This window comes from Tachypleus tridentatus, chromosome 3 (genome assembly GCF_004210375.1).
Source record: "Tachypleus tridentatus isolate NWPU-2018 chromosome 3, ASM421037v1, whole genome shotgun sequence".
In the NCBI taxonomy this organism is placed as follows: Eukaryota; Metazoa; Arthropoda; class Merostomata; order Xiphosura; family Limulidae; genus Tachypleus; species Tachypleus tridentatus.
In genome coordinates, this window is record NC_134827.1 from 22,621,646 (window position 1) to 22,643,730 (window position 22,085).

General features: G+C 37.7%; 1 protein-coding gene across 14 annotated transcripts in view; it reads right to left on the reverse strand.

The window, feature by feature from the left end:
• LOC143246519 (polycystin-1-like protein 1) overlaps positions 1-22,085 on the reverse strand; it is a 352,075-nt gene that overhangs the window by 124,631 nt on the left and 205,359 nt on the right. For all 14 annotated transcript variants that reach the window (XM_076493355.1, XM_076493361.1, XM_076493363.1 and 11 more), the window contains 2 exons: positions 9,263-9,375; positions 6,585-6,721 (listed from right to left, as the gene is read on the reverse strand). In XM_076493355.1, the coding sequence (XP_076349470.1) occupies positions 6,585-6,721; positions 9,263-9,375 (250 nt within the window). The remainder of the gene's footprint in view (positions 1-6,584; positions 6,722-9,262; positions 9,376-22,085) is intronic.

Genomic DNA, 22,085 nt, shown 5'->3' on the forward strand with positions numbered 1-22,085 from the left:
GAAAGTAAAATGTGGCTGATAGTGATTTGAGTGTTACACAAACTACACATTGGTGCATCAGTTCCAGATAAAAGAAAATGATGAGTTAAAAAAACTGTGACCAATGCGTAGCCTATTGAGAACAACTTCCTCCTTCCGAACTTTACGGAAGCTAGATGGCCAAAGTCCAATTTTGGGTTTGATTTGAAAAAGTTTGTTGTCACGTTGCTCACTCCAAGTGGACTGCCAGCTGGCACGGAGCCGACCCTTGAAGATAACACCATAGTCCATGTACGGAATAGGCAAAGGAGTGATGGTGCTGAAGCAGACATATTTAGCTGCCATGTCTGCAAGCTCGTTCCCGCGAATACCAACATGGCCTGGTATCCAGAAAACTGGATTGAAGTAGCTGCTAATGAGAAACGGGCCAGTCGGTTACGAATATCAGCGAGAATAGGATGTGAGCCAACGTGTAGCGATTCCAAGGCAAGTATAGAACTAAGCGAATCAGTATAAATAGTGCAGTTGGAGTACTGCTCAGCTGCAATATGATCCAGGGCAAGAGATATGGCATACAGTTCAGCAGTGAACACAGAAGCTGTAGAAGGGATTCTACAACTACTAATCCATAGCAAACCATAGCAGAGCCCACTGAATTACCTGATTTGGAACCATCTGTATAAATAGGAACTGAATGATTGTTTGAAAGATATTCATTGAATAAAAGACGGTACTTCCAATCTGGAGTATCTGCCTTTTTAGGTGACTGAAAGAAAGGTCACATTTGGGGGCTGTAATAAGCCATGGTGGGATGGGCCGACCTGTGGAACATGCAATGTTATCCAAGGACAGACCCAATTCATCCAATTGCTTCCGGATGCGAAGGCCAAACGGAGCAATGACAGATCGTCTGTTCTGAAAAAGTACTGCCCACCGAGGAAGGAAAACACATTTCCAGGTGGGATGCTTTGGTAAGGAATGAAGTTTCGAAGTATATTGTAAAGATAGTTGCAAACGGCGAAGGTGTAGAGAAGGTTCATGAGATTCAATGTATATACTTTGAACTGGAGAGGTACGGAAAGCCCCAGTGCAGAGTCGAAGTCCTTGGTGATGAACGGGGTCCAGCATCTTTAAGGCTGAGGGTCTGGCAGAGCCATAGACCATTGATCCATAATCGAGTTTCGATCTAATAAGAGCACGATATACCTTTAACATTGAACAGCGATCTGCCCCAACTGGTAGAAGAGAGAACACGGAGGATGTTCAGTGCTCTTGTGCATTTGACCCGAAGCTGCTTTAAGTGTGGTATAAAGGTCAGTTTACGATCAAAGATAAGCCCCAAGAACTTGGTCTCCGGGACAACTGGCAGCAAAACTCCACCGATATGAAGTTCACGATCAGGGTGAATACCCCGTCGACGGCAAAAGTGCATGCACACAGTTTTGGAGAGAGAGAAATTAAAGCCGTTCGCCATAGTCCACTTCCGTACACAATTGAGGGCGGTTTGTAGTTTGCCCAATATATCTCATGTTTGACGACTGACATGAGATGTGAAAGTCATCGACATACAGCCCATTCGCAACAGTGAGAGGGAGTTGTTCAGTGATGGCATTTATCTTTATACTGAAGAGTGTAACACTCAATACACATCCTTGAGGGACTCCAAGTTCCTGTACAAAAGAACGGGAAAGTGTCGAACCCACACGAACCTGGAATCTCCTGTCCATTAAAAATTTTTTAATAAACATGGGTAGATGGCCACGTAACCCATATGTATGGAGGTCTCGCATAACGCCATACCTCCATGTTGTGTCGTAAGCCTTCTCTATGTCAAAGAATATTGATACAAGATGTTGGCGGTTGAGAAAGGCTTCTCTGATAGATGTTTCAAGACGAATTAGGTGGTCTGTGGTGGAGTGCTGTTGACGGAACCCACACTGGGTGGGCAAGAGGAGGTTGTTTGATTCAAGGAACCAAACAAGACGAGCATTAACCATCCTTTCTAATGTCTTACAGAGACAGCTCGTCAAAGCAATTGGACGGTAGTTTGAAGGAATCTTGGGATCTTTCCCTGGCTTAGAGAAAGGTAAAATAATAGCCTGGCGCCAAGCATCAGGAAAAACATTCTTCTGCCAGATCCGGTTGAAAACAATCAGAAGGACATTAAGAGAAGCAGGAGATAAATGGTGCAGCATGTCATAATGAATATCATCAGGTCCAACAGACGTACTGGCAGACCGATGAAGGGCCATTTTTAGTTCCACCAGGGTAAAAGGACGATTATAGTCAAAGAAACAGTTAGTTCGAAAGGAAAGAGGTGATCGCTCCGCCCGAGTCTTGATGGCCAGGAAGGTGGAGGAACAAGCAGAAGTACTAGATACCCGGCAAAAGCTTTCACCTAGAGTGTTAGCGATGTTTCGAACATCAGTCACCTCCTGACCATCAGAGAGTAAGATCGAGAGGGGAATAGAATTGTAGTGTCCATTAACCTTTCGAATCCTGTCCCATATGATCTTGGAACTGGTGGTAGAAGATATACTGGTTGTGAACTTAATCCAAGATTCCTTCTGGCTGTGACGTCTTACCCACCTAGCATGTGCACGGGCCCGTTGGAAAGCAACCCGGTTTGAAAGTGTGGGATATCTACGAAAAGTATCCCAGGCCCGCTTTTGAGACTTCCGTGCTAAGTGGCAAGCAGGATTCCACCACGGACGAGGATATCGTGGAAAACGTGTCGAGGTTTTAGGAATACACTGAGCAGCTGCATGTGTAATACAGTCAGTTACCGCTGCTACACAGTCGTCTATTGATGGCTGATTTACGATGGCAGGATCAAGTTCTGCGAGAGCAGTGAAAGTAGACCAGTCTGCCTGATCCAGCTTCCAACGGGGCACGCGGGTAGGGTGGCATCGACCACGGCCAGTCTCTCTTATAAGGATTGGAAAATGATCACTGCCTAGTGGATTACTGTCAACCCTCCATGAAAAATGGGAGAATAATGAAGGGGAGCAAACTGAGAGATCAATAGCAGTAAAGGACTGACTAGGTGCATGAAAGTAAGTGGAAGAACCAGTATTGAAAAGAGAAAGATTGTGATCAGAGAGCATCCGCTCTACAGATCGGCCCCTCCCATCAATAATAGCATTTCCCCAGAGGGGATGATGTCCATTAAAATCCCCTAGGATTAGAAATGGAGATGGTAATTGTTCAACGAGAGCATCAAGATCTGATTGATCATATGTCTTTCCAGGGGACAGGTACAGAGAACAAACAGTGATGGAATTACCCAAGGAAACACGGATGGCTACAGCCTCCAAGGGTGTGTTGAGTGACAAAGACAGGGTGGGCACGTGTTGATCAACCAACAGTGCCACCCCTCCATGTACTCGACCATCACACAACCTGTCATTTCTGTACAGAGAAAACTGCCGAATGGAGACAGTTTCAGCAGTTTTGAGAAATGTTTCTTGTAAAGAAAGACAAACAGGATGGTAGGAAGCAATCAGCGTTTTGATATCATCCAGATTAGAACGTAAACCTCGACAGTTCCATTGTATCAAGGTGGCCATTTTTAAGAACGGGTAGGTGAAGTGGCTGGAGAACCCTTCGGTTTACGACCACGTCTTTTTTTCTTTACTGTCTTTAGTTGGAGGAGGTCTATCAACCTCCATGGATCCTGCTCTGTGTCGGGTGGGCAGGTTTTTGTTATTGGAAGGGGAATCCAGTGACTGAGGACGCGAACGAATAATTGTTTTGTCTCTTGTGGTGGGAGAAAAAGATGTATCAGAAGAAATGCCTGTATTTGAAACTGAAGGACGTGGATCTTGAGGTGTGTTGGAAGGTATGGGAGGGACAGAGATAGGTGTGGTAGTTGATTCATCAACCTTTTAACCACGGAGGTCAAAAGGCTTTTCATTTGTTTTGAAAACGATTCTTTTGGAGGCACAGAGAGATCTGTCTGCACTCCCACTGTAGTTGTGGAATGAAGTGCAGCAGCATATGTCCGAGATGGAGTTGTGGACAGCAATTTCCGAGCCTCAGGATAACTAATGTTATGTGTCGTTTTCAAACGCTGCACCTCTTTTCCTCCAACCATTTTGGGCAAGAATGAAAGTATGAGGGTGAGAACCATTGCAGTTTACGCAATGTGGGTTCATGTCACAGTCATAGGCATCGTGGTCCTTGCCTCCACAACGAGCACATGTCAGGGAACCACGACAAGATGTCTTTGAGTGGCCGAATCTCTGACATTGGAAACATCGAAGAGGGTTTGGTATGTATGGCCGAACCCTGCAAATGAGATAACCTGCCTTGATGGTGGCAGGTGCACGTGGTGAAGTAAATGTTAAAACGAGGGTATTTGTTGGCAGTGTAATTCCATCTTTGCGAGTGGAGATGCGCCTCACTGCAGAAACTCCTTGAGTGGAGAGACCAGCGAGAATCTCTGACTCGGGAACGTTCTTCAAATCCCTTTCAACAATAACTCCTCGTGAAGAATTCAAGGCAGCATGGGGTGTAACCTCAATAGGTATATCCCCAATTGCCTTTGATTTCAACAGGAGTTCACTGTGTAGGGATGTGGATGTTTCAACTAATATGTCACCAGATCGAAGTTTCTTTACTGATTTTGGAGAGCCAGCAAGTCCCTCTAGTCCCTTTTGAATAAAAAAAAGGGGACATTTGCCCTAAAGGATTTTCCGAAAGAGAATGTAATATAAGAAAATGAGGTACATGTGTTACTGATGTTGAAGATTGCTGTTCTGAGTATTCAAGACGTGGTCGCTTACCCATTGACTGTTTTTTTACAATTTTATTTACATTTTTTTGAGGATCCATAGGAAAAGGAAAAATTTCGGTACCCACTGACCCCACCCACCATGGAGCCCTACAAGGGGACGCACTACAAAGTCACGCAAGGACAATGCAGCAACGCCAGGGTTTCGTGAGCACTATACCCAAACACCAGCATCAGGCACAATGTCCACAACACCCGTTGAGAACTTCCAACACTGGTACTTGGTTGACTCTAGCCCAAGTGGACCAGCCGATTGACCCAAGGGGGGCCACCCAAAGGTCGCCCGTCTACAGGAATTCGAGGCCAAAGTGGTGTGTTAGGGTTGGACCCCTCAACCACCAGGATCTTCTCCTCCCCTTCACGGGTCGCCACGCACGGCAAACACGTGGGTGGATGTTTAGATCCCAGAGAAGGTAACCAGATAGAACAGAACCTTCCCTGGGAGGTCCCCTCACCACGTACAGGAATCCACACCGAGGGGAGCAACCGTGACAGCTGTTATTTACCTTTGAGTAACAAATCCACATTTATGATGATGAGAAAACCCACTTTAAGTAAAATGTATTCTAAAGACGGATGGTATGGGTATTAAAACTTTAATTAATATAAAGTCCAGAACAACGTTTCGACCTTCTGACGTCATCTTCTGGTAAACCTTAACTCTTTGTTAACTCGAAGATGATCTAAGAAGGTGAAAACGTTGTTCTGGACTTTATTTTAATTTTTTTATACCAATACCAACGGTTGGTCTTTAGATACAACATCCATATTTACATGTTATGCAATAATGGTTTTGTTTCAATAACAGTTACTGTACATATTTCAGCAGACATGTTTACAATTTTGCAATGCCTGTTAAATGATCTGTGCGTCATATTTCGTTAATAGAACTCGCATGTATTCAGAAACACTAACACATGCTCAACTTTGCTATCACTTAAGAAAGACATCAATCCGATACAGTAAGTTATCTACATTACATCAGGTATGTAGTTCTGATTTCAGTACACTCACACTCTTGTATACATGGAAGAGCTGAAACATTACATCTATAACACAAGATGGCGGTCATTAAAAGAGCAAATTTTGTGAAAAATCAATATAATTTTTAAATAGATTAGCTTTCAAACTTTACCAGAAACAAACTGAAATTAACGTTACAACAATAATGTTTTTCACCAGTGAAGACTCGTATGATGCACACGTTAGTTCGGTATTAAAACTACTTATCACATGTGGATAAATCTATAATGAAACGGTAGGGCGGACTATATTGTGATGATAAATCCTGTCATTTGTTGTTGAAGACTAACTAAAAAGTTGGCGGTGGGTGGTCTTGACTAGATGCCTTCTCTCTAGTTTAACACTTCAAAATTAAAGTCGGTCAGTTGCGATAGCACTCGAGAAACTTTGTTCAAAATTCAACAAAACAAACCAAAGATGCTGGGACATGAACTGATAATACAACAGTTTAATTTTTTAAAATCTTACGAAACGATCACAAGGTGCTAAATAAAAACAAGAAAACATGTCCATTTAGTGAAGAACTGACGATAGCACTATACCAATCAAAAATAGCACTATAAATTATGCTTTTCTCATAGCAAAGTCACTTCAGGCTATCTGTTGTGTCCACTGAGGTATAAAATCGAACCCATAATTTTAATGTTGTAAATTCGGAAACTTACCGCTGTTGCTACCGGGAGACAGCGTTGTAAAATCAAGTTATTTTGTCAGTAGAAAATATAACTCAGATGTGTTACCATTTGGAGAGGTTTTGTCTTACTACAAAAAATACATATCTACATACCTGACCAGTGGAGTACTTTCAACCTCATTACTGTCCTTGACCATCTGAAATTCTTGTAGTAAAACTTTTTCCCACGAGTTTGCATCGTCTCTATAAATAATACGTATTTCTGACACTGTATCACCTGCTGGTAGATTCTGTAAACAAACACATTTATTGATAATCTATATACATATTAAAGCTTGTTCCTTATTTAAAATACATTACAAAACAACTTCTTTCGAGTTTTCAAACAAAACAAATATTCCACACGTATGTGAATTACTGTGGAAACAAATTGACAAATATTATTTAATTATAAAATTCGGTTTTAAAATAAAGCAATGAAAGTATATTGTACACAAATCAAACATGCATATTTATTTATTTCTCTAGCTTTGAAAATAAAGAAACAAACCTGTCCTTGAACGTTTGAAATGTTTCTACAAATCTTGTTTGTTAAGGTGCACAGCTATTGACATTTATTACAAAGTCGAACTTCAGAACTTTAACCATAATAATCAAACCAAATTTGAACAATCACAACTGTCTCTCATTTGGTCAGATTCAGATGTATGTTCTAAACTGAACAGAACGTAACTTCTAACATTTGCTTTGATACTAAGATCTTATAGCTTTGCAACGCCATGTGAATCACGTTTAAAGTTAGCTCATTCCAGTTATATAAATGACCTGTTTCAGCGTCGTCGACTTTCATCTGCTTAAAAAATGTTTGGAAGATGCTAAGGCTGTAAAAGAATCATTAAAAATGTATCCTCATGACCACTTTTTTCCAAAATATTTTGAATAATTTTAAGTTCCCCAGATCTGTCGATATATAAGAAATAATGTAAGCTGTAACCATGGTAGAAGTTTACACATGGAAAACACGTGGGTATATGAAGGTAGCCCACCTGCTCGCCTTCATCAGTTACGTTGTAATTCAAGATTTGTAACTCTAATTTAAACTATTAATCACCATGAGTAATTTGGGCATCTGAAAAAAAAAAAGTTGGCAAGCTACTATTTCTTGGTGAAACGTTTATATTTACACTCGACTTGTAATCCGAGGGTCACGGGTTCGAATCCCCGTCACGCCAAACATTCACACCCTTTCAGCCGTGGGGTCGTTATAATGTGACAACCAATCCCACTATTCGTTGGTAAAAGAGTTGCCCAAGAGTTGGCGGTGATGACTAGTTGCCTTCCCTATAATCTTAGACTACTAAATTAGGGATAGCTAGCGTAGATAGCCCTCGTGCAGCTTTGTGCGAAATTCAAAAACAAACAAAACAAATCATTCTTGAGTTTCCAAGCGACTCACCATAAAAAGACGTGAGGTTGTTTAGAAACTATTTTGCAGTTACCTAAAGTTACAGTTAAAAAATGAACAGAATCTATATCTACTTTTAAATGTAGCCGCGAACAATAACTTGAAACGATGAAAATTTCAAATAGTTGACTCAGAGCGCGTGTCACACTTATTAATGAATGAAAGCTCTGGATAATACAAGATATGACATGTAGTAAACGCAACGGTAAATTTATACCGAATATAGGATGCTCATCTCTAGATCGACAGACACGTTACCGAGTGATTTATGTTCATTTCCTAACTACGTTTCTTGTAGACTGGATATTTTCCTTGTCTGGAAACGCAGTCAGTTCGCTTTCACCGTAACTAATTTTCCTAGCATGTTTGTAGTCACTGCTATGGTAACGAATAATTCGTCTATTTTGAATAAGTTGACCTAAATAATCAAGAAATCTGTTAGCTATAACCACAACAGATACAAGCACAAAAACAGGCTGGATTAATGACAGAAAATACCGAACAGCAACGTCCGTGTGCTCGTTACACTTCTGTTACTGTAGATATGAAGTGATCCTACTTACCATACGCACTACTATTTGGTATTTTCAAACAGAATGGTCCCTAGTTGATACATGGCTAATCGGACGCAGTCATTGTTTACAACTGCTAACCTCAAGAAAGGTAAACAAATAGCAGGATTAATTTTAATATAGCATCCACGGTTAAGTATGTGGGACACGATGTGCGACACATAAGATCAAACCTTGGACCATCGCTAGACTACGATCAAACCTCACACCCATCTAACACACAAGAAGCTGAACTTGCAGTACAGGGTGTTCTGAAAGTCACTGTGCAGTTTTAAAAGCAGCGATAACAGCATTCATTCAGTCTATTTCAAGCCAACAACTGATAGCGGTGTTTAGAAACAAAATAAGAAGGATCCAAGCCTGTATTGATGTCAACGGGGGTCACTTTTAACATTGTTTATAATCGTCATTCATATTTACTTCCTGTATTTATATTGAAACATGTCTGTTAATAAATATATAAGGGCACAGTGACTTTCACAACACCCTGTATAATGGTTTGAAACCGATAAGACAAAGGGTAGGTTAGATCGATATTACAAAATATGATACGTCATTTTTAATTAATTAATATATATATATAAATACTTCACGCTATTGTTGAATCACGTGGAGTTGACTTTCCTTCTGTCGTCATGTGTGGTCAACTACTACCAATAATACCAAGTTTACTGAATTTCTATGGCCAAATTTTTAAAATATAATTTATTCACATCCACGTATATACAAAACATAACTCGCTTAACAAAACAAAAGAGGAAAAGTTGTATTCGGAAGAGAGGCGAAAAACTTACCACAACAGTGAAAACAACATTTTCTTTTGGTTCTGCAACAGTATCGTGTTCCAGGCAGGGTTCGTAAAGCTCTGACCTCACAGGAACTGTTTTATGAACAGTACGGGATACAACTAGAATATATTGAAAATTGTTACGTATTATAATTTATCTCGGACGAGTTTCCGATTTACTATATTACGTACATACTACGATTTCAAATAGTCGGAAACTTCAATTTAGAAATTAACTGAATTTTAATATGTAATAAATTCATGATATTTGCCAACAAGATTGATACACACAAGTTTCTTTACTAACACAAATATATTTTAATATACAAACAACAATACAATTTATAATAACGGTTATTGCAAATAATTATTTTATATACGAAAAGTTTTGCAAACTTGTAAACAATATTGAGTGTTCAATCTAGTCTGGAAATATTTTACTGACTATTCACGATGAGCGAATTAGTTTCAAATTGATATCAGTGTGGTTCATTTAATGGGTAGCAGCTATCTTTCACTAACGTCCGCAGTTAATCCGCCGAAGATTTAACGTTTCTAACGTTCGAATTCTATAAATGTTCCTAGTCAAATATATGTAGTTTTTCCGATTAATAAGCTTTTATCACAATTATAGCTTTCGAGACTTACAGTATACCGACTGAAGCGATCAAACAATACACGTGTATCTTGGAGCGTCGATTTATAATCTTTAGGCGAAATTTTCGAAAGTTCACTTGGAAAAAATGTGAAATATATATATATTGTTGATTCTTACACTCAAGAATCTTCTACAGATTCAGAGAATAGGCAGGACTTGCGCAATATATATTTAATAATATTCGTTACATGCATTAAACTGAAACAAGCGTAGATATTAAAATAAATGCATATCAGTAAATCTGTTACAAAATGCATGAGAACTTTAAGGTGAATTTGTATTACAGAACTTTTATAATCTAATAGCTAATCCCATTAGAACAAACGACCTGTATTGTTTGTTTGTTTGTTTTGGAATTTCGAACAAAGCTACTCGAGGGCTATCTGTGCTAGCCGTCACTAATTTAGCAGTGTAAGACTAGAGGAAGGCAGCTAGTCATCACCACCCACCGCCAACTCTTCCTCTTTTACCAACGAATAGTGGGATTGACCGTCACATTATAACCCCACGGCTGGGAGGGCGAGCATGTTTAGAACATGCGGGCGCGAATCCGCGACCCTCGGATTAAGTCGCACGCTAACGCGCATTAGAACAAACGACTTGTACCAAAGACAATTGCAAGCACATCTCATATTCTCTAGATCTCAGTTTAAAATGTCATTATTTTGTAATATAACAATAAGAAAACTACACTATGTTACATCAATAAAGGTGTTGCCACTAATATTGCTTGAATGAAAACCCACACATTTGTCCTCATTAAAGTAACAACGCCCGGGTCAGCGTAACCGTACGAGTTTTTGTAATACTAAAACAAGTACAAGCAACAATTCACACCCGTCTTTCAAAGTAATCCTTTACAAAGTGTTTTCTTTAGTGACTAAATGAATAATTACATAGAAATTGGTGACAGTCTCAGAAACAAAGAGAAACGTGCAATAACTTATTTAGGCTAAAACTGCAATAATGAATGGTATTTTCCCACTGGCATCTAATACGTTTCACATCTGATGACAATGTTTCACTTTAACCAATTATTTTGCTTTTCAGCGATGTTATATTTTTCTACGAATAAGGTAATTCAAATGCGCTTACTTTTCATGAAATGTAGAATTTTATAACCTAATTCTAATGCAACGCAATGATTAGCAATCAAATAATGAATTTCTAAAATGAATAGACACACAAACTTAAGTTGTTGTTTTTTTTTGCATAGCCATCTAGAATAGGCAGTCAAACTATACTTACGGAAACAACAACAAGACAACACATTTACCACTCTAAACAGAAGAAATATGGTACTTCACAGAAAATTCTGAACAATTTTTTTAAAACCAGACAATCACATTCGTTCAAAACAAAAACGGAGCTCGAAATAATTATATTGTATGGGAGGACAAAACTTGTTAACACAAAGGTGTGAAGACGGAATTTACAAAGTAAGTGATCACACAATATGAAGATGGACTACAGCAGTTAGAAATAAGTCCTGCAACTAAACCAAACAACACTAACTTTTGATTACAACAAGTATATCATGAAATAGGGATACCACCTTACTAACGAAATCTCAATCAATATGTGGATACTGTGGTCATGTCAAACTGATTATTTGTTTATTTTATAGTTTTAGCGCAAAACTATAAAAAGGGTTAACTGCACTAAATCATTCCTAATCCTACTTTTATAATGATATATTGGAGAAAAGACTGTTAGTCAACAACACTAACTGCCAACTCGTTGTCTGACTGAATACTGCGATTTGAATTTCGCTTTTGTAATGCACTTACGGCTCCAAAGTTTACTTCTTTTATATAAACTATAAATTCTTGGACTCACAGTCCTGACATATGAACTTATAACCAACGACCAGGCATACATCAGACTGATTCTACACGCATAACTATTTGATAGGTAGGTTGGAAAGGCAGAGAAATACACAAAACACACTCATTATAGTATGATATACAAGATTAAATAGATGTGCAATTTAATATTTCTGAGCGGAAAATTGCACATCAAGCTCTGACTTTGATGAAAGCTCAACATATTTAATCAAAGTCTACGAGTAAAAGTAAACTCTCACACGATGATGAGCTTTTTTTGAAGCTCTCGTAATCTACTTTAAATGTCTTGAACGTTTTGTAGGTTATTTTAAGGGAACTGCACTCCGTTATGTTTTTTCCCGGATACGCGTAAAATACGCACAAATATGCTGAAACGAGAAAACTCGCTGCGAGAATTTTTGTAGCATTCATTCTCTGAAACAACTGTTGTAAAATAGAAGTGGACTGAAAGTGAAGAGGTGCAGCAGTCAAATCGAAAAAAAAAAACTTAGCGAAAATAACAAAGCAATTACGTCGTTGTTTAATTTTGATAAAAAAAAAAACACTCGCCTTATAATCGGACCAATTCGGTATAAGCTTACTTTAATTTTGTGATGATTCATATTATTTAACATTTATCATACAAGCCAGCCTAGCATTCTTTAGTACCGAGCTTACTATGGTCAACAGGGGAATCATTCCACAAACCAGTGATTTATGGTTATTTCGAGATATCTCGATAAATAAAGCCCAGCACAGCTTCCAAAGCAAAACAACAACAACCAATAAATATTAAAGAAAATATGCCACAATGAAATCTATATTGTTTATACTATAAGTTTCAATATTTGTTTTTAAAATTAAGAGCGCGGTAAAGCCCAAAGATGCAATATTGATTATACTATGATGATACCATACAGAACATTATACCATCCTTTCTATATATACCCCTCATTGTAGAAATGGCATTATTAATTTGAGAATTGCTCGGGACATCTTGTAATGCATCTGCTTCAAGTTCAACATTGCATCTTTGGGCTTTACGGTGCTCTTAGTTTTAAAAATATTGAAACTAATAATTTATTATATATAGTTCCGATCCCCCTTTCTGAAAATAATGATAATACCGTATGTATTTTTTATATTCTTTTGTCAGTGCAGTAACCCACTGACAATTCTTCGATTCAGCTGGTATGTCAAATGGATCGGGATAAATATTCGCATAAGTTCTTCCCTCTTCCGACCTGGACCCACGGTTTAGCTTAACCGCTGCACTTACACTATCACATTAATAGCCAAACCTAGAAACACTTCAAACATGTTTCATTACTATGTCGTTTCACTTTACAAGTTAACTTCTTCATGCTGGCTCTCAAGGTCTCAGACCAAGTCACAGATCGGGTCCAGCGATCTACAGCTCAAAAATAGTGCCAAACGTCTTATTTTAGTCTAATAAAATCAACCCAAACCTTTCCGGAATAACTTATTGATTTGGATCGAAATCAAGATGCAGGGATAGCTCGTGTGGCAAGGTGTTAAAGTATACCTAGTACATAATTAAGATTATTTCAAATAACTGACAGATATATTACACTAAATGAGATATCCACATCTAGCACGAGAGTATAGTTCAACTGATAATTTATCTTTGTTTCGAATATTTGCTCAAAGCTACACGAGTACAATCTACGTTTAGTCGTCACTAATTTTGAGCTGTTACAGTAGAGGGAAGTCAGATAGTGAACAGCACCAACTCTTGGGTTATTCTAATTACCATTAGGTTTTGATCGTTGCTCTTATCACGCACCTACAGCCCCTAAGTGCAGAACACAATAAGACGAGAATGGACTTCCGATTTCACAGTCTACCATGTTAACCATTTGGCCTCGCTCGGTCCTACCATTTCTAAGGTAGATCTACAAAGGGACATTCAAGACACTGCACACAAGTTGTAAAATTGAATTTGGGTTCATGGTAAATTTTAACGAAAAATATGTTTGTGTGATTAGTTGTTCCGGGACGCCACTGATAAAACTGCATACAAATATTATAGTCCTCGATCAAACCAGCTCTTTTTTTTTTTGTTTAAAGACTTATAAATGCCAGCGATTATGGTTTTACGTTGGGGACAATGTTCTAAATGGCTGCCACATGTTATACAAAACATCAGCTTTCTTATCATTGTTCTTCCTGAAGCGTTTGCATGAAAGAGTTACGTAAATAAATGTATATAATTGGCAATTATACTCATACGTGCTTATTCAACACAAAAAATACAGCAGATAGATATTTAAGTCACCCCTGGGGTTGAATACGTAAACAGATGTCATTTTGTTAAAGCTTATTAGTCTACTTGAGTAATATTACTTTTCCTCCATAGTATGCATTATCACGTACTCAGTGCCCTTTCAGGGCAAGGTGGATGTAAGATACTATAATGAATTTAAAAAGGAGGGAAAAAAAAAACGACACAGAGAGAGAAAAAACCGAAATGTAATTAACGATTTTATTATTATTAAACCCTCTCTATTTATAATTTTTTATACTAAATAAGTGAGAACTTATCAGCCTTAACGTTATTTCCCACTCTTCTCCCAGCCCTCTATCGTTAAACTTTTTTTTTAATGCATAGTAGTTAAAGTTGGGCATGCTATGGGGTGTTCTAGTCAATTTTGGATTTCAGAAAAAGCAAAATTAATCTCATTGAAATCTAAACGTCATATTTATACCAAGAAGATATTTATACTGGAAATCATTTGAACAAAAAATTCTAGCTTCCACATCTACGGTTCCTGTGTTTATTAGTGAATAGAATTCAACAGAGTTGCTTCAATTAATTACATCAACACGAAATAAAATTTTGGTCTGATTCTCATTTCAGGTAGGTATTTCAATTATTTTTAATTATAGTAAGTGCACTTAAACGTTTTTGTCAAACACTGTTGGAGGAGACAAGCTATTGCAACAACCATCTTATTCAGAAGAAACAAATTTTGAAATAATTTTATTGGAAAGAAACTCTTGGGATAACAATGTGACTTGGAATAAAAATCTTACTCGAAAAAATACTCTCTTGGAATAACAATCTTACTCGGTAGATGCACTCTCTTGGAATAACAATCTTACTCGGTAGATGCACTCTCTTGGAATAACAATCTTACTCGGTAGATGCACTCTCTTGGAATAACAATCTTACTCGGTAGATGCAGTCTCTTGGAATAACAATCTTACTCGGTAGATGCAGTCTCTTGGAATAACAATCTTGCTCGGTAGATGCACTCTCTTGGAATAACAATCTTACTCGGTAGATGCACTCTCTTGGAATAACAATCTTACTCGGTAGATGCACTCTCTTGGAATAACAATCTTACTCGATAGATGCACTCTCTTGGAATAACAATCTTACTCGGTAGATGCACTCTCTTGGAATAACAATCTTACTCGGTAGATGCACTCTCTTGGAATAACAATCTTACTCGGTAGATGCACTCTCTTGGAATAACAATCTTACTCGGTAGATGCACTCTCTTGGAATAACAATCTTACTCGGTAGATGCACTCTCTTGGAATAACAATCTTACTCGGTAGATGCACTCTCTTGGAATAACAATCTTACTCGGCAGATGCACTCTCTTGAAATAACAATCTTACTCGGTAGATGCACTCTCTTGGAATAACAATCTTACTCGGTAGATGCACTCTCTTGAAATAACAACCTTACTCGGTAGATGCACTCTCTTGAAATAACAACCTTACTCAGTAGATGCACTCTCTTGAAATAACAACCTTACTCAGTAGATGCACTCTCTTGAAATAACAACCTTACTCAGCAGATGCACTCTCTTGAAATAACAACCTTACTCGGTAGATGCACTCTCTTGGAATAACAATCTTACTCGGTAGATGCACTCTCTTGGAATAACAATCTTACTCGGTAGATGCACTCTCTTGGAATAACAATCTTACTCGGTAGATGCAGTCTCTTGGAATAACAATCTTACTCGGTAGATGCAGTCTCTTGGAATAACAATCTTACTCGGTAGATGCAGTCTCTTGGAATAACAATCTTGCTCGGTAGATGCACTCTCTTGGAATAACAATCTTACTCGGTAGATGCACTCTCTTGGAATAACAATCTTACTCGGTAGATGCACTCTCTCTGGAATAACAATCTTACTCGATAGATGCACTCTCTTGGAATAACAATCTTACTCGGTAGATGCACTCTCTTGGAATAACAATCTTACTCGGTAGATGCACTCTCTTGGAATAACAATCTTACTCGGTAGATGCACTCTCTTGGAATAACAATCTTACTCGGTAGATGCACTCTCTTGGAATAACAATCTTACTCGGTAGATGCACTCTCTTGGAATAACAATCTTACTCGGTAGATGCACTCTCTTGGAATAACAATCTTACTCGGCAGATGCACTCTCTTGAAATAACAATCTTACTCGGTAGATGCACTCTCTTGGAATAACAATCTTACTCGGTAGATGCACTCTCTTGGAATAACAATCTTACTCGGTAGATGCACTCTCTTGGAATAACAATCTTACTCGGCAGATGCACTCTCTTGAAATAACAATCTTACTCGGTAGATGCACTCTCTTGGAATAACAATCTTACTCGGTAGATGCACTCTCTTGGAATAACAATCTTACTCGGTAGATGCACTCTCTTGGAATAACAATCTTACTCGGTAGATGCACTCTCTTGGAATAACAATCTTACTCGGTAGATGCACTCTCTTGGAATAACAATCTTACTCGATAGATGCACTCTCTTGGAATAACAATCTTACTCGGTAGATGCACTCTCTTGGAATAACAATCTTACTCGGTAGATGCACTCTCTTGGAATAACAATCTTACTCGGTAGATGCACGGTAGATCTCTTGGAATAACAATCTTACTCGGTAGATGCACTCTCTTGGAATAACAATCTTACTCGGTAGATGCACTCTCTTGGAATAACAATCTTACTCGGTAGATGCACTCTCTTGGAATAACAATCTTACTCGGTAGATGCACTCTCTTGGAATAACAATCTTACTCGGTAGATGCACTCTCTTGGAATAACAATCTTACTCGGTAGATGCACTCTCTTGGAATAACAAGCTTACTCAGTAGATGCACTCTCTTGGAATAACAATCTTACTCAGTAGATGTACTCTCTTGGAATAAAAATCTTACTCGGAAGATATACTCTCTCTTGAAATAACCACCTAACTTGTTTCGCAATAGCGACGAGGAAAATTTCTCATTTGTTTAACAAAGCTCTCAAAGACAAAATCTTTATCTTAATTTGTCTCATAATATTTTCTGAAAGTAAAATTAACGTAAGAACTGAAGCTCTGTTCGCATCTTTTGTGCACACGAAAGTGTGCATGTAAGAAGATTGTAGTTACCAAAAACAGCAACAAGGAAGAAAATAACCTTCCGAAAAGGACAGCAGAGAGCACTAAAATAACCTTCCGAAAAGGGCAGAAGAGAACACATAAATAACCTTCCGAAAAGGGCAGAAGAGAACACATAAATAACCTTCCGAAAAGGGCAGAAGAGAACACATAAATAACCTTCCGAAATGGGCAGTAGAGAACATTTTCTACCACAATTTAGATAATTCACTTATCGTCAGTTGAATGGCAAGGTAGATGTCTACTTGTTTCATCAGGCGGCAAAACGGTAACACACCAATGCAGTTCCACACTCACACAAAACAAAAGATTTTCAGTCAAGTTTCTTGCCGAGTGTGCGGGTACGGTGAAATAAAGGGTGTGGCGACTGTGTGTGGTATACGTTTTCGTGGCCTTTGAGTTGACAATAAACGAGATATGAGAATCGTGATTGTAACTGTGCACCGCTGCCATTTTCAGGCAAGGTTATTCTGATCGGTCTGAGACAACGTGAAATGAGCTCACGAAACCGTACACATGTGAAAGAAGAAATAAAAATGTTAATTTAAAAAAAATACGTACGATAACTTAGATTAATTGCGAGCGGGTACACTGAAATTTTAAGCCGGCTATTTTTATACCTTAATAATAGATAGGTTCAACAATTAAGGGTTATACGAATGTAAGAGAAGGATTAGTACAAATCCCAAACTACACGCATGTAAGAGAATAATTCTTAACTTCTTAACTGTACGCAATTACATTATTAGAATCTGTTATCGGAAGAGGACGCCAGTGGCATAGTTACTCATTTCATTGGTTGTCTGTTTCTAAGCTATACTTTTAATCATTTAGAAACAACTAAGTGATTATTACAGGCAACTTTGCAGGCACACAGTTTTCTTTCCTTCAGTGTAATTAAATCTTATTGTTAAGTATGGGTGAATGTGCCCTTTGCACTCAAATTCTCTTGTACCAATAATTTGTGAAACATGTTTGCTACTCGAGTGATACCGTAGCCGACACTTCAGAACGCCCAGGTGTGATGACATATAGAAAGTAAAACACAAATCTGAGATACGTACAAGTGATATTACATATGTAAACGTCGAACACAACTAGAATACGCCCTAGGCAACTATGTTACAAAATGAATGCTGAATATTACGCAGATATTTAGGATAGACCTTTCGAACAAAATAAGTGTTAGATAAAACAATTTTCAGTACGAGAAAGGCGAGTAAGATGTTATTATGAAACAACTTTTTTCCATACCGAGAATAAACACATATAGCACAGGTTGAAAAACAAACAAAAAGTACCAACCTGCTGAACCTATAAAATCACACTTTAATGAAAGTAGGAATATCAAAACACACCATTCACTATTGAGATGATATGTATAGCAACCATATTGGTCCAGGGGGAATTTTCTTATCTCTTACGAGACAAAAAGCCTTCAGCGGTAATTTCTCTCTCTTTACGTTGAAAGGAACTAACAACCGAGGGGGCCTTTGACAAATTACAGCATTCGTAGCAAAATGTGTTTTCTTAGAATCACGTTTACCGAAACAACTTACTAGCTAAAATGAAAACGAAACTAAACTTATACAAAAACCCCAAAGGCGCGACTGTAAGTGCAAACATCACATGAGGTGTATACATGGAATTGACAATGAAAATCAATTTCAACGTATGCCCTACAACTAGCTTGCACGGACGTTTTGGAATTAAAAAAATAAAAAATGGAAAAAAAAGGAAAGAAGAAAAGAAACGTCTGGAAACGTTGTGCGTGAATCGTGATTGATTAAGTTCACAATAAACTTATCGGACCATAGCTCGCTCAATAAATCTTCTTCAAGCGCCCTGGAACAAGTACTCTATAGATGCATGAGAAACATATCACAATATTTCCACTATGATTCACTTTTAATATATTTTTTTCATAAACATAAAAGTTGGCCAAAGATTTATATGGAAAAAAAAAGAAAATCATTAACTTGTTTGTTTTGAATTTCGTGCAAAACTACACGAGGGCTATCCGCGTTCGTCCTCCCTAATTTAGCAGTGGAAGAGAGAGAAGGCAGCTAGTTCTTACCACCCACCGCCAACTCTTGGACTACTCTTTTACCAACGAACAGTGGGATTGACAGTAACATTATAATACCCTCACGGCTGAAAGGGCGTATACGTTTGGTGTGATGGGGAATCGAACCCGCGATTCTAACCACCTGGCTACATCGGGCTTCGTGAACTAGTTGACACCAGTACTTTATGTCAACTTTGCCAATGAAGCACAAACACATTAATGAATATTAATAATTAACATGTTATGGAGAACCGTGTGCTTAAAATATAGTCTAAACAGTCTGTGTGTGTTCTCCCAACCGAGGGTATCGAAACTCTATTTTGAGATTTATATGCTTTCTTATGAAAAATAACGAAAATTATTATTAGCATATCAACCTTCATATTTTGGTAAACTAAACTTAAGAAAATGAGAAAAGTTTTCAAAATAACTAAAAAAACGCACACATTGACAGAAACTTCGTATTAATTGATCTGCAACGTTTCGGACACGGACCATTCGTCAGGCAATTTTAAGCTGTTATACAAAAAAAGAGAAGGCTGAGGCAGATTCGTTGTGGGATTAGAACACTCAGATTACAAATTAAGTACGAGCTGCTTGGAGCTCGTTAACAATGAATATTAATATTGTTGAATTAGTTCTGTAAACAATTAAACAATGGAAGTGTTAAAGTGACTGAAATTGTATTTTAGAAATTTAAAGGAAACAATATATTACTAAATATAAATTTGAAACATCATAAGATGGTAATTTGATTTCTAAATTGAAGAATAATTGATCGCTGGTCTTCTCGTTCTACGTTCTTCAGTTACAAAGTAACAGGATATGCCTATTTTTCGAACAGATTTCAGTATCAAAATAAGTTTAAGCCTTTTTTCGCTAATAAAACATTAATATTACGAAATGTTTGTATTCTATAGATTTTTGTGAGCAACTCGCGCCTTTACCAAATTTGTTACAAATTAGTACTTGAAATTCACTTTAAGTTCTCTTCGCAACAACAAAATGGACGATATAATAATCATTTCTTTCCTACCTGCAAATTGTAATATTTAAGTACAATTGGAAATACCAGTTTTGACGAGAGATCGATTTATCGTCCACACAGTATTATGGAGTATAGGTTGAAACAAGCCCTGTCAAACCCGATTTCGTGTAATACTTCCATCGAGGTGTGACTGGACGTTTACACGTGTTTGTACTTACGGCAAAGCTACAAAGGCTGTCTCTCTACCGTTGTCCTAAGCTACTGAACAGAGGGCAGCACTTTATAATTAACCATTGACATTAAGGGATTAATTGTCACTCTTACAACACACCTCTGCATAGTTTAGCGTGTGCAAAATATTTTGTGTTATCACATGAATCAGAACTCGGTTCGACAGCTCCTAAATCCAGAACTTTACAACAGGGCCAACCCACACCCTACGTTTTACAGCATAGTGCAAATTAAACCACACATACAATACAGTAACTACTAAATGCACTCTTTAAAAATATTCCTTCATAAAATGACAAAAAAAAACTCTCAACGGGGGCTCGTACGTAAAAATAACAGGTAAGGTTGCGAATTAGGCACTGTTTGCTGTTCAACACAAAGTTACATAATGGGCTATCAATATACAATATTTGGCGTCACATGTTACCGACGAGCCACCGGTGAGGGGATGAAAATTGGGCACTGAGGTATAACCATAATGTTACAGTGAAAACAAATGTAACAAGGACTGGAATTTTGCACATTTCTCTCCATACAAAACTAACTGATATCCAAACACATGAAATATTTACAATCACTTTTTCACACACACACAAATTGTTATCAGAGCAAACTATTAAATTATGGATGTTAAAACCATTCATTGCAAAACGTAACTGTCTAAAGTTGTAAGATGGATGTGTGAAAATTTGCTGAAAAGCACGATATAAAAACAACTGAAGGCTTACGGAGAAAACACACAGTTTTGCCAGTAATAAACACCTTTCACTCGTAGCTATAACTTATAGAAAGAAATCTTTATCATGAAATTATTCAAACGAGATAGTTTCTGAAAGATGTCGTAAGCCGTAAAAAAACGGACAAGAAAGCAGACACCGATAACACTAATAAACATTCTGAGCTCATATAAATATCAGATTCTGACAAAATACTGCAGTTTAATTCAAGCAGAATAAGCTTGGCAGTCTTTGATACATAGCTGAGCTCCTTATATTTATGGTTCATAGTTTTAATCATGAGGAATTTTAAAATAAAAGTAGATCCAGGGGGATACTGTTAGCCATAAAATAACTTTTCCGTCATGCATCGATAGTGTAACTCATAAAAGCAGTCTTAGAGAATATAGCTGGCTGAACAAACAGATAATCAACAGATTGAAGCAGTCCCTGGTGGGCAGATTGGATGGTAAAAACCAAAATATAATTCGTGATAGAGTTTAACTTACTATTAAATAAATCAGCAATTGGCAAAGTATTTAACTCATTAAAAACTGATAGAATAATGCAATGATAGCAGATTTTCTGCGTTGACATGTTAAACAGTTTTACACAGACTACACTTTGGTCTTCTGTGTAATTTCGGATCTCGCACAGTTCTGTATTAGGTCTGCAGTTACCACTCTGTGAGATTAATATAATCGTGAAAGAAAGGTTTTAATGTGACTGACAAATAAGAGACGAAAATCAAACGTAACAAATGAGTCTTTGTAACTCACAAAAATTAATATGGGCAGAAGTAAACCATCATTTAACTCAACTTATATACTAGAGAAAGGGCAGCTAGCTGGCCATTAGAACTGGTCAACTGAGTAATTTTAACATAATATTGTGGTTTTATAATCATTATTACTCATGGCG